Below are 14597 nucleotides of genomic sequence, written 5' to 3' on the forward strand. Positions count from 1 at the left end.
CCCAGCTCCCAGACCCGGCGAGAAGAGTCGCCTCTGCACTTTTTTTTTTAAAAGATATTATTTATTTATTCATGAGAGACACACACACAGAGAGAGGCAGAGACACAGGCAAAGGGAGAAGCAGGCTCCAGGCAGCGAGCCCGACGTGGGCCTCGATCCCGCGTCTCCAGGATCACGCCCCGGGCTGCAGGCGGTGCTAAACCGCTGGGCCCCCTGGGCTGCCGGCCTCTGCACTTTATTAGACAGACGCTACAGGCGCCGCGCTGCTTCCGGCTCCCTCCATCGCAGGCCGCCTACAGGTCTCTCGAGGTCTCCGGCTTTTCCTTTTCCAGATGCTTCTTCTGCGGACCCTGGATGGGGGGTTGGGGGCACAGACAAGCGCTAGCCGGGGAAACGGCCCTGGCCGGCTGCAGCTCCTCTGCCGTCCCCTGCCCCAGTCAGCACCGGGGGCTGGACTCCTGCGCGCCTGGTCCTAGGGCGCCCCCGCCCCTGCTGCCGCCTCCCGGCTGGGAGAACGCCTCCCAGGGAACCCGGGGCGGGGCTCACCATGAAGGCCCTCTTCTCTTGGGCTGTCTGGAAGCGGCCGTGGCCAAACTTGGAGGTGGTGTCGATGAACTTGAGCTCGATATTCTCCAGGGCCCGGCGGCTGTGGTGTACCAGGAGGGACTGGGGGGTCCGTGGGAGAGGGGAGCAAGATGCAGGTCCTCAACCGCCGCCTCCCGCCACCCCAGCCCCTCCCGCAGCTCCTGCCGGGACCCCTCCCACCCCCACCGTCCTCGGAGCAAGGCACAGGACAGGGCAGGCTGCCTCCCAGCCCCCCACAGAGGCACTGACCTTCCTCAGGGTGATGACCCGCTTTTTGGTGCCCGCGATGCAACCCTTCAGCATAACGAAGTCGTTGTTGACTTCGCCGTAGTGGGGGAAGCCGCCCTGCCGGGAGGTGGGTCAGGATCCAGGCCCTGGTGGCTGGTGCCAGCCCCTGGCCTAGGGCCACACCCGGGATCACTAACCAGGGCGGCATCTGAGCCACATTTAACAATCTACACTTCAGTGAGGGAGAAACTGAGGCTCCAGGAAGTCAGGTCCCTTGTTCCGGGCCCTGTGGCTGCTGCAGACCAGCTGGGGTTGGAACCCCGTGGCCTGAGTCCAAGGTACTCCACACCCCATGACAGCACCCGGTGTAAGTGGTAAGTGGTGTGCACACAGGAGGCTCGGAGGATGTGGGAACAGCACTCAGTGTTCACCCAAGTGGCCGCTCCCTGGTGCCTGAGCTCCTGGGGTGGGGCAGCACCCCACACGCCTGCCGCACACGTGCACGCCACCCCCGCTTACCAGAGGTGTAATGGACTTGTCGGTCACGTCGTAGCTGGTGGCTGCGTTGTTCTTGACCACCTTCCCCTCCTCCATGTGCAGCCCCCGGCCAATGCGGTAGATCTGCCAGGAGGACGGGGCATGTTGCAGGCAGCTGTGGCCTCTGCAGCAGGTGCTCTGTCTACACCCGCCAGCATGTGTGCTCAGACCCAGGCCTGGGCAGGGGCATGTCAGAGCCTCTAGGGGGGCCTGGCAGCCTCCGGGTCATGCACCCCACCCCCTGACATCAGGCCATGAGTGTCCCTGTGCCAGCAGGACCATGGACGCACCTTCTTGTTGAGCTCAGTGCGGTGGTGGTAGCCCTTCTGCCCAGCCCGAGCAATGGAGCAGCCCACACGGGCAGGGTGCCAGGCACCAATGCAGGCCACCTTGCGCAGCCCCTTGTGGGTCTTCCGGGGCAGCTTCTTGGTATGCCAGCGGCTCGTGACCCCTGCAGAGGGCCGGGGGGAGGGCTAGTGGCTAGAGGCCAGTGTGGCTTCCACCCCGTCCAGGCAGCCTTCCTGAAGCCCCCATCCCCACCCAGCCCTACCTTTGACACCCCGGCCCTTGGTGACGGCAATGACATCGATGACCTCGTTCTGGCTGAACACACTGTGCACCGGCACCTGCTTCTCTAGCCGAGCCTGGGCCCAGGCCACCTTCTCAGCCACCGTGCCTCCGTTCAGCTGGATCTCCATGATGTGGGCCTTCTTCTGCCGGAAGGGCAGCAGCTTCATCTGCAGGACGTGGCACAGCCAGTTGGTTCCCAGAGGGCCACAGCCCCTACTTGCAGACATGGCATGACTGGCTGGTGACCCCCAGCAGGCTTTCCTGCGCGCATTCATTCAACGGGTGACCAGTGCTTCGGTCTGTACGGTATATTCTGTGCTAGGCTCTGAGGGCACAGCATAAGAGGCAGACAGGAACCACTACCTAGCCCTCATGGAACCACTGTCTAGTTGGGGGACAGAAATCAAGGAAATTCTTAGACATGCCTGAGTATTCTAATGGAATATTGGGGGTAGAGAGGACAGTTATTGCCTATAGGGCAGTCGAGGAGGACCCTTAGAGGTGACCCCAATAATGAGAAGGAGTCACGGAGTGAAGATCTAAAATTCTTAAGACCAGAGGGAACCACATGTGCAAAGCCCCTGTGGCAGGGAGTGGATGGGATGGAAAGGATGCTGTGTGAGGAGGAACACGGGTCAGGATGAAGTCAGAAGTGAGCAGGGGCCTGCCTGGGCAGGTCTTTTGGGGAGAAACTTGGGCTTTATTCTAAGTACCGAGTGTGACCCAGCATGGTTCATGTTTCTGGAGATCTCTGGCTGCTGCTGTGTGAGGTCACAGCACAGTGCTCAAGAAGTACTTATGAAAAAAAAAAAAAAGAAGGGGATCCCTGGGTGGCGCAGCGGTTTGGCGCCTGCCTTTGGCCCAGGGCGCAATCCTGGAGACCCGGGATCGAGTCCCAGGTCGGGCTCCCTGCATGGAGCCTGCTTCTCCCTCTGCCTGTGTCTCTGCCTCTCTCTGTGTGTGTGTGTGTGAGACTATTATGAATAAATAAATAAAATCTTTAAAAAAAAAAGAAGAAGAAGAAGTACTTATGGAGCACCTACTGCATACGAGGCCCCGGGTGGGTGCTGGAGGCACAGCACTGAGCAGGCAGCCGGGGCCCCTGTCCCATGGAGCTCCAGGCCATCAAGGGAAATGGACGAAACCCATGACACAGGTAACCAGGAACGGCGAGTGTGAGAGTGACAGGCAGGGGAGGAGCGGGGTGCTGCTCCAGACCTAGGCAGGCTGTCCCTGAGGCACCAAGGAGGGTTCCAGAATAAGCCAGAAGCCATGAGTCACCCTGACAGCCCCCATCAAGCCAGATCCTGTGTATGAATGTTGCCTCACATACACTTTAGTGCCAGGACCTGAAGGGAGGTGGCTGGCCCTCTCTGCTGGACATTTGGCAGGAGGTCTAGGCCTTTCAGGGCACACGAGGGCCTTGTGTGAGCACCAGGCATGGCGAGGGCCCCACAGCCTTCAGGGCATGGACACCTAGCATCCCATCCCGGGCACTGTGCCGGCGCGGCCAGCCACCCCACCCTTTGGGCCCGTGCCCCACGCTCGTGATATTTTTAGGTTGACATTTGCTGGGGCTCCTGGAAGCTGGGGTGGAGGAGAGAGAGGGTGGGCCCAAGGACCAGCCCGATGGACCGAGTGTGGACAAGGTAGTAGGGCTGACCTGAGTGTGGACAATGACACGAATAACCTTGCAGTACTTCTTCATGGCGGCAAAGTCTTTCTGCAGCTGCTTCTTGCCATTGGCATCGCGCCACCTCTTGCAGGCCTTGGTGAAGGCTTTCTTCTTGCTCTTATGCCTGAGTCACACAGGAGACACTCAGAGGGGTCGGCCAGGGCAGCGCCCCAGGCCCGTTCCAGACGCACACGCCCACGGCTCACCAAGCAGGGCTCCTAGGACAGTGTTTGTCCCCTCCTCCCTCCTTCCCTTCCCGGGGAGGCCACGGCTGAGCCCTCCCTGGGGGTCCCTCTTCCAGCCGCCCCCAGTAAGCACAGACAGTCCCTTCCTCTCCGGGTCTCAGGCTCCTCCTCCATAGAGTGGACGCCCTCGTGCCTCTGAGGCCTGCAAGTGACTGTCGGATGTGCCACAGCTTGAGGAAGGGGTGTGCTGGCCAGCCCCACAGCCACCTGCCTATGTTGCTAGAGCTCCAGACCCCACCTGTAAGGCCAACAGCCCGTAGCGACCAGGCGCCACGCCACGCTGTTGGTCACCCTCACCCAAAGTCTGGAAGGTAGACGTATGGTCCCCATTCTACAGACAAAGAAACCAAAATTCACAAAAGTCAAAGCCCCTGGATGAGGGGCAAATTGAAAGAGCAAAACCAGAATCCCTGGGTGGCTCATGGGATCCCTGGGTGGCTCCGCCGTTTAGTGCCTGACCGGCCCAGGTCATGATCCCGGGTCCCTGGATCGAGTCCCAAACCAAGCTCCTCATGGGGAGCCTGCTTCTCCCTCTGCCTGTGTCTCTGCCTCTGTCTGTGTGTCTCTCATTAATAAGTAAATAAAATCTATTTTTTTAAGATTTTATTTATTAATTAGCGACACAGAGAGAGAGAAAGAGAGAGAGAGGCAGAGACACAGGCAAAGGGAGAAGCAGGCTCTGTGCGGGGAGCCTGACATGGGACTCAATCCCGGGTCTCCAGGATCACGCCCTGGGCTGAAGGCGGCGCTAAACTTTAGCAGTTTAACTAAGCCACCGGGGTTGCCCAGTAAATAAAATCTTTAAAAAAAAAGAAAAGAAAAAGAGAAAGAAAGAAAGAAAGAAAGAAAGAAAGAAAGAAAGAAAGAAAGAAAGAAAGAAAGAAAGAGCAAATCCAAGGCCAGCTGTCATTCGGTGAGCTCTTTCTGTGCGCCGAGCACTGGACTCACGGCTGTGTGAGCCTCCCAGTGGCCGCATGACACAGAGATCTCTCCATCCTGCGGTGTCTCTGTCTGACAGTGTCTGTGACGGTGTCTGTGACGGCGGGGGCACAATCCAGGAGGCTCTACGAGGCCAGCCAGCTTGCCTGTGGTCATACAGCCTGCTCTGGCTCATGGGCTGGTGCTCGTTAACTCCCACAGAGGGCCAGGATGGGGTGTGCCTCCGACTCAGTGAGGATGGGAGTGTCTGTGAGGTTCCTTGGGCAGGTGGGCCTTCCCTTTCAGGACTTAGTGTCAGGGAACATCTAAGGCCCAATTATGCCTTTCTTTCTGAGAAGAGCTTGTTGCTGGCTCTTTCCCTTTTCACCCTGGCTGCTAGGAAGCTCTGAGCCGACACTGACATTCCATCACATTAGTGCTTTAACATAACCCTGAGGGTTAGAACACTTGCTCCCTCTCTTACACTACCCCAGTTTCTACTCCAGTCTCTTAGCACTCGCCTTTTATTGAAGCAAAGGCAACCCCCCATAGCCACACTTCCGTCCGGCTGACCGTTCCCCTGCCCGCCCACCCCCGCCGCTCCAGGACAGGGCTGGGGATGGAGGGACGGGCCAGCTCCACGCGCCGGTGGCCCTCACCAGTCCTTGTAGAAGCGGCGACGGCACTCGTCACTCAGGTGTTCTGCGAAGATGGTCTTGAAGCTCCTCAGGCCTCGAGGGGTGGCCACGTAGCCCACAACACCGATCACCACCAGAGGCGGCGTCTCCACGATCGTCACTGCCTCCACTTCCTCCCGCTTGGAAATTTCTAGATGAGACCCAGAGACAGGAGCATGGAGGAGGGCCTGCGGGGCCCGCGGGGGCAGGGGGTAGGTGGAAGAGTCAGCTACAGCCCCTCTTCCCCAGGGGCCCCACTGACCTCCAGCCCCCGGCCCTTCTCCCTCTGCTCTGCCCTGGGCATGGAGCAGGTGCTGGTCAAGGCACGCTCTAGCTCTGAGATTTCAGGCAGGGCCTGCCTGCTCCCTGCCTCAGTTTCCCTGCCAGGTCATCTGAAAATGAGCTACAACAGCCAACAGCCAGGGCAGCACTCCCGAAGGGCAGGGTTGAGACTCCTTAAGGGAAGCACACAGGATCATCTTTAATTTTAATGGTTATGAATGTATGTGGTCAAGTTCTAGAAAAATACCTATAATTTGTCCAAAACCAATGATTTTATAAAAGTTATTACTGAGACTAAAACAAAGTAAAAGTTTATGTTTAAATCATATATTAGGAGAAGGGCACCTGGGTAGTGCACTCAGTTAAGAGTTCAACTCTTTATTATTTTTATTTTTATTATTATTATTATTATTATTATTATTATTAATGAGAGACACAAAGAGGCAGAGACACAGGCAGAGGGAGAAGCAGGCTCCACGCAGGGAGCCCGATGTGGGACTGGATCTCAGGACCTCAGGGTCACACCCTGAGCCAAAGGCAAACGCTCAACCACTAAGCCACCGGGTGCCCCAAAGTGTCCGACTCTTGATTTCAGCTCAGGTCATGATCTCAGGGTGGTGAGATCGAGCCCCCTGATGTTGGGCTCCATGCTCAGCAGGGAGCCTGCTTGACATTCTCTCCACCTCCCCCCGCCCCCGTCCCCTCCCTATGTTCTCTCTCTCTCTCTCAAATAAATTTTAAAATCTTGGGCAGTCCCGGTGGCACAGCGGTTTAGCGCTGCCTGCAGCCCAGGGTGTGATCCTGGAGACCCGGAATCGAGTCCCACGTCGGGCTGCCTGCATGGAGCCTGCTTCTCCCTCTGCCTATGTCTCTGCTTCTCTCTCTCTCTCTGAATAAATAAATAAATCTTTAAAAAATAAAAAAATAAATTTTAAAATCTTTAAAAAATAAATCAATAAAAATAAAAAATACATGAGGAGAGATGAAGAACAGATGAGCAGGTGCCAAGCAGTTGGAGGGTCGTGGCTGAAGCTATGAAAGGGCAATAGGAAGGACCCCTGTGGGGATGGAATGTTCCAGGCACACACTTACACAGGACAGAACCTGGGAGAAAGAAATGGTGCGTGGGCGCACACACACACACGCCCTGACCAGGCAAACCAGAACAGCATCCGTAGGTTGTATCCACATCGATACCCGGTTGTGACCTATTCCCACACTTTTATAAGGTATTTCCTTATAAAATGGGGTAAAGCGTGGGGATCTCTGGATTTTTCCTTATTACAGCCCACACGCGACCCCATCACAAAACAAACCGCATGTTCCGGGCACCCGTCTTTGAACGGCAGCTCCTCCCTTGCTAGCGGGGCGCCGGGCAAGTTTGGGGACCGGCTGATTTCCTCAGTGTCAGCGCGGCCCCCACGGTGTGGTCGGTGCCCAGGCTTGGGGACAGCGCCCTGACCTCAGCGCCCAGGGCGGGGCCTCGCCCTTCCTGGGGCTTCCCCTCCTGGCCCCTGGTTCTGGCTCCCAGCACCCCAAGTCCTTGGGGGCGGTGCCAGGCAGGCAGGCCGCGCCCCGTCCCCGTCCCGGTGGGCCCGCCGTAGCCACTCACTGAGCCCCGGCCTGTGCACCTCTCGCAGCGTGTGCGTCATGCCGGCCTTGTAGCCCAGGAAAGCCGTGAGGTGCACGGGCCGGCTGGGGTCGTCCCGAGGCCACGTCTTCACCTTGCCCCGGTGCCGGCGGCTCCTCTTGTGGGGCAGGAAGCCCAGGTGTCCGTGCCGAGGGGCAGAGAACTTCCGGTGGGACTGGGGGCAGGAGGGGGCGGTCAGGGCCGGGTCGTCCCTGGGGGGGGGGCGCTGAATGGGCCCAGCCCCCAGACGGGAGTCAGAGACCCCAGACTGGGACCCGTGGCCTCGAGCGCCTCCCTCTGTCCACAGGGAAGGAGGGACAGTGGGCTCAGGGGCTGTGTCTCAGGGACAGAGCCAGCACGAGCTGTCCTCCCCCTCGGGCTCCCTGCTTCAGTGGGCTCGGCCCCGGGAGGACAGGCCCCCACTGCGGCCGAGGGCTAAAGGGACAGGGGGCCACGGCCATCTACCCGTCTCCTTGCCCACTCTAGGCCTGGCAAGCCGAGCTCTGGCCCCCCGCTGTCCCCTTCCGCCAGCAACTCCCCCGCAGGCCCAAGGCCCATGCCTGCTGGGAAGGACTCCAGAAGCCCACGTGGCCCTCCCAGGAAGCCGGGTCCAGCCCCCCAGCCCACTGACCATGGTAGCTGGTCCCCGCAGGTCAGGGAGGGAAGGGGCCTCCCGACAGGCACTGGAGGTCGAGTGGCAGGGCCAGGACGCATAGCAGCCAGCTCCCAGATTTAGCCCCTGGCAGGGGAGCTTGGTCATGTCCCGTGGCAGGCACGGGCTCCAGTGCCAGGAGCACGCCCGGCCTGGGGCGGGGCAAAGGGGGCATCGGATGGGCAGCCTGGGGTGGGGACACCTGGACCAGGCCTGTCACTCCCTTCCTCGAGGGCCCTGGAGCTGGGCCACACCCTCTTTGTGTTCAGCCTCACGGCCTCACGTTACCCTCCCAGGAAGGAGCCCCTGGGCCGCAAAGGAGTCGGGGAGCCCCAGGCGCGGCGGGCCTTCCTTCAGGCCGCTGGTCCAGCGTGCTGGCCATCAGACACAGGGAACTCTGGTCCTGGGGCTGAGAGCTGGGCTGGACAACTGCGGGGGGTGTGTTGGGGCAGGTGGTAAGAGCTATGATCAAACATTCTGTGGTTATAAAGTTCAGATCCTGAAGAATTAGTTTCACAGCCTGACACATCCGAGCACCTGTGGACTGTGCCTTGCTGGTGCTAAGACTCGCTGCTAAAATGTCACAGTTCTCTTCGTTCGTCACAAAGCCGGGTCCCGAGGGAATAAAATCCTAGGAAGGGGCAAGCATGAGGCCCCGGAGAGGCTACCCGAGGCGAGGAAGCACAGAAGGAATGCCCACAGACTCAGGGCAAAGGGCCTGCCCCAGTGGAGGCCTGCGAGCGCTGTAGGACAGCCCACCCTGGTGGGACTGACACCAGGCCCACAGGCCAGGAAGCAGAGGGCCGGGCACAGAGCCACGAGCTGCATGGGTTCCTCCCCCCATTTGCCTCCTGCTGCTTCTGCTACATGACCTGCAAGTCCCGCTGCTGCCTGGTAGCAGCCGACAGCTGCCACCCCGGTGCCTTCCCCTGAGTTCTCTGCTCTCTCCTATTCTGCTGAGCCATGGGGTGGTGGCGGCAGCAGGGGCAGCTCCCGCCTGGATCTATTGGGTCCCCCCTTGTCCAGTCAAGGACTGCCTGGGTGGCTCTGTCAGTGAAGGGTCTGTCTTCAGCTCAGGTCATGATCTCAGGGTCCTGGGATCTGAGTCCCGTGTCAAGCCCCACATAGGGCGTAGGGGGGGGGGGTCCCTGCTCAGTGGGGAGCCTGCTCCTTCCTCTACCTCTGCTCCTCCCCCTGCTACTGCACTCACTCTCCCTCTCTCTCAAAGAAATAATCTTTTTTTAAAATTCTTTTTGTCAGTGTGTATTTTACCATTTGCTATTTCTGTGATCACAGATTCTGTGTATCCACAGAATGGACAGCTCCGCGCCCCTGGCCCCAGCCTCTAGGCATGAAGTGACCAGCGCCCTCCCTGGTACTGGCCAGGGGCCCTGGCGGTCGTGGAGATCACCCAGGGTGGCCAGCAGGGCCAGGGTCAGCACAATAGCGCTCAGGGGCAGGGCAGAACCATCAGAACTAGGCCGCAGCACTGGGCACCCCTGGTAGAAGTCACCTCCCCCTGTGGGTGGGAGAAGCCTCTGGTGGCAAGCCCGAGAGAGGACCCCCAAGCTCCCTGGCATTAGCCAGTCCAGGAGAGGCCCTAGAAGACAAAGTGGAACCCAGAGAGGGCTGAAGGGAAGATGCAATTCAGGAAGGCTTCCTGAAAGAGCAAGGTGTTTGGTAGTTTGTTCTAGTGGCCAGAGTTCTCCAGAAGAGCCCAGCTGAGTTTATCTTGCTCCCTGCTGCATTTGCACGAGCCTGTACACGTGCCTGTACACCCACGAACCTGTGAACAGTTCACTTATTCCTGTGTCTATCGGGTCTTAGAATGTAAGCAGGAAAAAAAATAATACTAATGCAAGCAGGGGTCTCTGCTGTCTCCACCAGAGTATCCCGAACGCCCAGCACACAGGACACGCGATGGAGACACAGCGGGCAGGCGACGCGCGCAGGGCTGACCGGGCCCACCATTGGGCTGGCCGAAGGAACTACAAGTCCCATGCTGCCCCGCGAGCGGCGGTCGCCCTTCTCAGCGCAGCCGCCCTAGCGCCTCCTCTTCAGCGGGCGAACTACAAGTTCCATGGTGCCTCGCGAGCACCGCCCCCCGCCCCCTCCTGCGCAGGCGCAACTTCCCTAGGGCGTCCTCTGCGGCGGGCGAACTAGGCCGTGGGACCCAGGTGGAGGCCGGGGTCGCGCCCCCGAGAGTGGACTGTCCCCGTCACGCACCGCCGCCGCCATGCCGGACAGCTGGGACAAGGATGTGTACCCCGAGCCCCCGCGCCGCACGCCGGCGCCCTCGCCGCAGACCTCGGTGCCCAACCCAGTTACCTATTTGACGAAGGCCTTCGACCTCCTCGTGGACCGGCCGGTGACCCTAGTGAGAGGTACGGACCCCATCCGGGGCCCCCGCCGCTCCCTGGGCTCTGCAACTGCACACACCCCCGGCTCCCCCTCCCGCCCTGAGACCCTCACTGTTTCCGGCCGGCACCGCCCGGGGAGCCCCGCTGCACCCCTGGCCTGCAGCTTGCTAAACCTCATCCTCCCTGCACACCTGCACAGTGACCGCGGTGGTCGGGTGATGGCCAAGGTCCCCTCAACCTAGATGTGCCCTGACTTGTACTCCCGCGTGTTCGCGTTTGACCTGTCCAGATCCCCCATCTCCGGTCCAAACTAGGCAGATGTTTAAAACAGCTCTTTGTTGCCCGATGTGTTATGCAGCTAGCCCAGTGGAGGCAGCAGCAGGAGCGCACGGGCACTCAGTCACTAGTGCCAGGCAGTGCATCATGCATTTCATTAACCAATTCATTCAGCAACAACATCTGGAGTGCATAGAATGCCCTGGTGGCTCTTTCTTTAGATAGTCCGCAGATCAGACCCCCGCGTCTGGGAAAGGCACAGCAGGGGACCCACTCTGTTTCTTACAAAGTGTTTTGTGTCTGGAGGGATGATTTCACTGGTTCCTACCAGTCAACTTATGGGCAGGGATGTTGAGGCCAGAAGGTCACTGGTGGCAAAACTGGCACGGGGCCTCTGCCTACACAGGGAAGCCTGTGTGGTGGCGGAGGTTGGCCAGGAGGTAGGACTTGTAGAAGGGTGTGGGCTAGCCGAGCATGGGTTCAGAATCCTGAGTTCTCTGGGCCTGAGTACTCTACTGGGATCTACCCAGAGAATACCCAGGGTGTCTGGCTCCCGGGAGGCCCTCCGTCAACAGTAGACCTCACCATCTGTAAACCCAGGACCACCAGCCACACCTGTCCAGAGTCTAATTGGCAGTCTTTGTGAAAGCTAGGAACGTTTGGGAAATCTGCCCCGTCCGTGGCTTGTGAGAAAGAACAAAGCTAAGAACAGTTCTGTGGCCTGTGTAAACCAACGGGGCCATTGAGTCTGGGATTTTTTCTTTACAGAGTTTATAGATCGGCAGCATGCGAAAAACAGGTATTACTACTACCACCGGGAGTTCCGCCGTGTGCCAGACATCACGGAGTGCCAGGAAAAGGATGTCTTGTGCATGTTTGAAGCAGAAATGCAATGGAGAAGAGACTAGTAGGTCCTGCCTGTGGGTGTTCCTCCTTAGTAGGGGAATGGTGAGCCTGGGATGGTCAGCATCTCCTGTTGGGCTCTCATTCCCTGGGGTACCGTGGGATGGTGGTCAGCTGGCAAGAATGCCTTCTGGGGTTGGCCCAGGTCTTGAGGGTGCAGCAGCCAGACAACAGAGCCGTAAGGTCTCATTTTCATTCTACCATCTCTGGGTACAGGGAAAGGATTCCTCACAGATCACTTTTCCGGTTCTTTTCAGTAAAGTGGATCAAGAAATTGTGAACATTATCCAGGAGAGGCTGAAGGCCTGTCAGCAGCGGGAAGGTGAGAGCTACAGGCAGAACTGTGCCAAGGAGCTGGAGCAGTTCACCCAGGTGGCCAAGGCCTACCAGGACCGCTGTAAGCACCCCCCCCCCCACCCTGGCCTCTTCCTTGAACCCTTCACATTCTCTCGTTTTTTTTATTTTATTCAGGAGAGACACGGGCAGAGGGAGAAGCAGGCTCCATGCAGGGAGCCTGACGTGGGACTGGATCCCAGGTCTCCAGGATCACGCCCTGGGCTGATGGCTGCACCACCCTGGCTGCCCTCCAGTTTTTAGAAACATCACTGCCCATAGAGTGCCAGTTGGTTGGGGGAGGGGTACTAAGAGAATCACTACATCCCAGGTCCCTTTTCTGCTCAGCACTTAGCTAGCTGCGTTTCCTCCCCGCTTAGAGAAGACCCTGGTCTGCACCCTGGAAAACTGGCCTGACTTCCTTACTCCGGTCTCTTTCCTAGATCACGACCTGGGAGCCCATTATTCTGCTAGGAAGTGCCTGGCTAAACAGAAGCAGCGGATGCTGGCAGAGAGAAAAGCTGCTAAAGAGGCTGCCGCTGCCTAAGGCAGCTCCTCGAGCCTCTTTACAAGATTATCCTCAAAATAAAAAAATAAGAAATCAGTTTCTGGTAACACCTTTGATCTCCAACCTTGACCCACTGATGACTTTATTGGTTTATCTCCCTTTAAATTCAACAACTGAAGAGAAATAAAGAAAGGCACTATTAACAAGCTTTAATTCACTTTTATTTTTCTTGTATAAAACTATGTGGTAGCCACAGCTGGAGCCTGGGTCCTCTGCACGGAGACTCTGGTGTGGGTCTTTACAAGATGGTCAGTGAATTCCTAAAAAAGACAAGGTGTTAGTTGTAGCCACACCCCAGCACCCCATGCCCTTGTCTAGGTTATAATGAGGTGTCTCGGCAGGCGGTACCTGATAGGGAGACTTGGTGAACACAGTCTCTTTCCAGAGATCAGGGGTGAGATAGCTGTAGGTCTTGGAGATCGCATCAAAAGTAGCCTTGGCTGGAAGAGAAAACAGAAGAGGGTTGGCGGATTCGTGGAACACCCCAGATGCAGACAAAAGCTGTTGCGCTCCTAGGAACAGAGAGGCCAGTTGGGGCCAATCTGCCGTGCATTAGGAGGGCCTTCCTCTCTCTCTCTGAAAATACGCCAAGCACACACTAAGTGTGATTAAGCGGAGCTGAGAGAGGCCACAGTGTCCACGAGGACCACCTACCAAAGTTCCCCAGGGTGGCAGTGCAGCCCCTGGCCGAAGTATAGCAGTCGTCAATACCAGCCATCATCAGTAGCTTCTTGGGCACAGGGGCTGAGACAATGCCAGTGCCTCTGGGGGCAGGGATGAGACGCACCAGCACAGAACCACAGCGACCAGTCACCTGCAAAGTGTGGAGATGTCAGGAAATGAGCTATGGGGAGCCTGTGCCACTGCAGAGCCCATCACTCACTACCCCAAGCCTACCTTGCATGGGACAGTGTGGGGCTTGCCGATCTTGTTCCCCCAATAGCCTCGTCGCACGGGGACGATGGAAAGCTTGGCCAGGATGATGGCCCCACGGATGGCAGTGGCTACCTCCTTGGAGCACTTGACGCCCAGACCCACGTGTCCGTTGTAATCTCCGATGGCAACAAATGCCTGTGAAGAGCCTGAGATGGCTGGTGGTCCACTGGCCGGCCCGGCCTCAGCAGCCACCAACCAGGACCTGTGGCACCCCTCCAGGAAAGAGTAGCCACAATAAGGCCACCCTGAGGTCCGGAGGAGATCCTTTCTCTCTCTCCCCTTTACGAAAGCCACACGTGTGACAGCAAGCATGACCTTGCAGAGCTGAGAGAGTTCTCCCAAACCTCTTGGCAGAAATAGGCTGGGAAACCAGAAGGGGACTAGGATACCTTGAACCTGGTCCGCTGGCCAGCACGGGTCTGCTTTTGCACCGGCATGATTTTCAAAACCTCATCCTTGAGGGACGCCCCCAAGAAGAAGTCAATGATCTCAGATTCCTATGGAGTAAGAAATAATGTCAAAACCACTTAAATAGCTCAAAACCCCTGTAAACGAGGTTAAGAACCTCCACCTGGACTCGTAGAACTGGTTTTCCAGTTGCCCAGGCTCTCCTCTGCAAGCCGGGCACCCACAGTCAGAGGTAGAGCACCTGGACACTCCCTCTCCCCCGACCCGTGGAGCCTTGGCCCCCGTGGACACATCCCGCCCCAGGCCGAAGGAGCCTCGCGGAGACCGCAGCTGCCCACGCCGCTACCTTGATGGGCAGAGAAAACAGATAGATCTCCTCCAGGGACTTGATCTTCATGTCCTTGACCAGGCGGCCCAACTTGGTGACGGGGATCCACTGGAGGAGAGGCGCGGGTGAGTAGGGCCCCTGACCGGCGCCGCCCAGCCCCCACCCCCACTGAGCCTGAACCTACCTCCTTGTCCTCCGCCTTGCCTCCGCGAGCTCCGCGGCCCCGGCCCCGGCCTCGACCACGGCCTCGGCCACGGCCCCGGATGCCGCTGCCGAAGCCTCCGCGGAAGCCGCCGCGGCCTCCCATTCCGGGGCCCCCGGGGCCTCCGGGCCCTCCCGCAGCACCGGCGTCATCCGCCATTTGCTGAAAGGGACGCGAGAACCCGCCAGTCAGCGAGGCCCTCCCACCCGCGGGCGCCGGGAGCCACGACCCCCGCCCGATGGCGCCGCGGCGCGGGTGCGAGCCCCCCCACCCGACCGCCACGA

General features: G+C 58.7%; 3 protein-coding genes and 2 non-coding genes across 5 annotated transcripts; 1 reads left to right on the top strand and 4 right to left on the bottom strand.

Moving 5' to 3' along the window:
• Window positions 1–48: 48 nt before the first annotated feature.
• On the bottom strand, window positions 49–8108 carry RPL3L (ribosomal protein L3 like). The gene is made up of 10 exons (XM_055340596.1): window positions 7979–8108; window positions 7330–7522; window positions 5418–5586; window positions 3584–3719; window positions 1901–2087; window positions 1641–1801; window positions 1333–1434; window positions 835–930; window positions 547–666; window positions 49–350 (listed from the first exon to the last, which is right to left on the bottom strand). Exons 1-10 carry the CDS (start codon window positions 8105–8107, stop codon window positions 294–296), a joined length of 1350 nt encoding a protein of 449 aa, XP_055196571.1. The 5' UTR covers window position 8108; the 3' UTR covers window positions 49–293.
• A 2010-nt stretch (window positions 8109–10118) lies between these two features.
• Window positions 10119–12592, top strand: NDUFB10 (NADH:ubiquinone oxidoreductase subunit B10). Its single transcript, XM_055340548.1, has 4 exons — window positions 10119–10383; window positions 11404–11542; window positions 11796–11935; window positions 12315–12592. The coding sequence occupies exons 1-4, from the start codon at window positions 10236–10238 to the stop codon at window positions 12416–12418; spliced, it is 531 nt and encodes a 176-aa protein (XP_055196523.1). The 5' UTR covers window positions 10119–10235; the 3' UTR covers window positions 12419–12592.
• RPS2 (ribosomal protein S2) lies at window positions 12584–14504 on the bottom strand. Its single transcript, XM_055340547.1, has 7 exons — window positions 14296–14504; window positions 14130–14219; window positions 13765–13872; window positions 13337–13510; window positions 13094–13253; window positions 12788–12879; window positions 12584–12699 (listed from the first exon to the last, which is right to left on the bottom strand). The coding sequence occupies exons 1-7, from the start codon at window positions 14470–14472 to the stop codon at window positions 12619–12621; spliced, it is 882 nt and encodes a 293-aa protein (XP_055196522.1). The 5' UTR covers window positions 14473–14504; the 3' UTR covers window positions 12584–12618.
• On the bottom strand, window positions 12939–13067 carry LOC129520343 (small nucleolar RNA SNORA64/SNORA10 family). Its single transcript, XR_008666576.1, has one exon. It is a non-coding gene; the product is annotated as a small nucleolar RNA SNORA64/SNORA10 family (small nucleolar RNA).
• LOC129520342 (small nucleolar RNA SNORA64/SNORA10 family) lies at window positions 13576–13709 on the bottom strand. The gene has a single exon (XR_008666575.1). It is a non-coding gene; the product is annotated as a small nucleolar RNA SNORA64/SNORA10 family (small nucleolar RNA).
• Window positions 14505–14597: the final 93 nt, after the last annotated feature.

Source organism: Nyctereutes procyonoides, unplaced genomic scaffold (genome assembly GCF_905146905.1).
Source record: "Nyctereutes procyonoides isolate TBG_1078 unplaced genomic scaffold, NYPRO_anot_genome, whole genome shotgun sequence".
Taxonomy (NCBI): domain Eukaryota; kingdom Metazoa; phylum Chordata; class Mammalia; order Carnivora; family Canidae; genus Nyctereutes; species Nyctereutes procyonoides.

Coding starts and splice junctions, on each gene's coding strand:
- NDUFB10 (XM_055340548.1), top strand. CDS start 10,236: ATGCCGGACAGCTGGGACAAGGATGTGTACCCCGAGCCCCCGCGCCGC. Junction 11,543..11,795: donor ATGCAATGGAGAAGAGACTA/GTAGGTCCTGCC, acceptor GGTTCTTTTCAG/TAAAGTGGATCAAGAAATTG. Junction 11,936..12,314: donor CAAGGCCTACCAGGACCGCT/GTAAGCACCCCC, acceptor TCTCTTTCCTAG/ATCACGACCTGGGAGCCCAT.
- RPL3L (XM_055340596.1), bottom strand. CDS start 8,107: ATGACCAAGCTCCCCTGCCAGGGGCTAAATCTGGGAGCTGGCTGCTAT. Junction 3,720..5,417: donor CGCCGCTTCTACAAGGACTG/GTGAGGGCCACC, acceptor TGTGTGACTCAG/GCATAAGAGCAAGAAGAAAG. Junction 351..546: donor AAGAGAAGAGGGCCTTCATG/GTGAGCCCCGCC, acceptor CCCCCCATCCAG/GGTCCGCAGAAGAAGCATCT.
- RPS2 (XM_055340547.1), bottom strand. CDS start 14,472: ATGGCGGATGACGCCGGTGCTGCGGGAGGGCCCGGAGGCCCCGGGGGC. Junction 12,880..13,093: donor TGCCACCCTGGGGAACTTTG/GTAGGTGGTCCT, acceptor TTTCTCTTCCAG/CCAAGGCTACTTTTGATGCG. Junction 12,700..12,787: donor TCACCAAGTCTCCCTATCAG/GTACCGCCTGCC, acceptor TGTCTTTTTTAG/GAATTCACTGACCATCTTGT.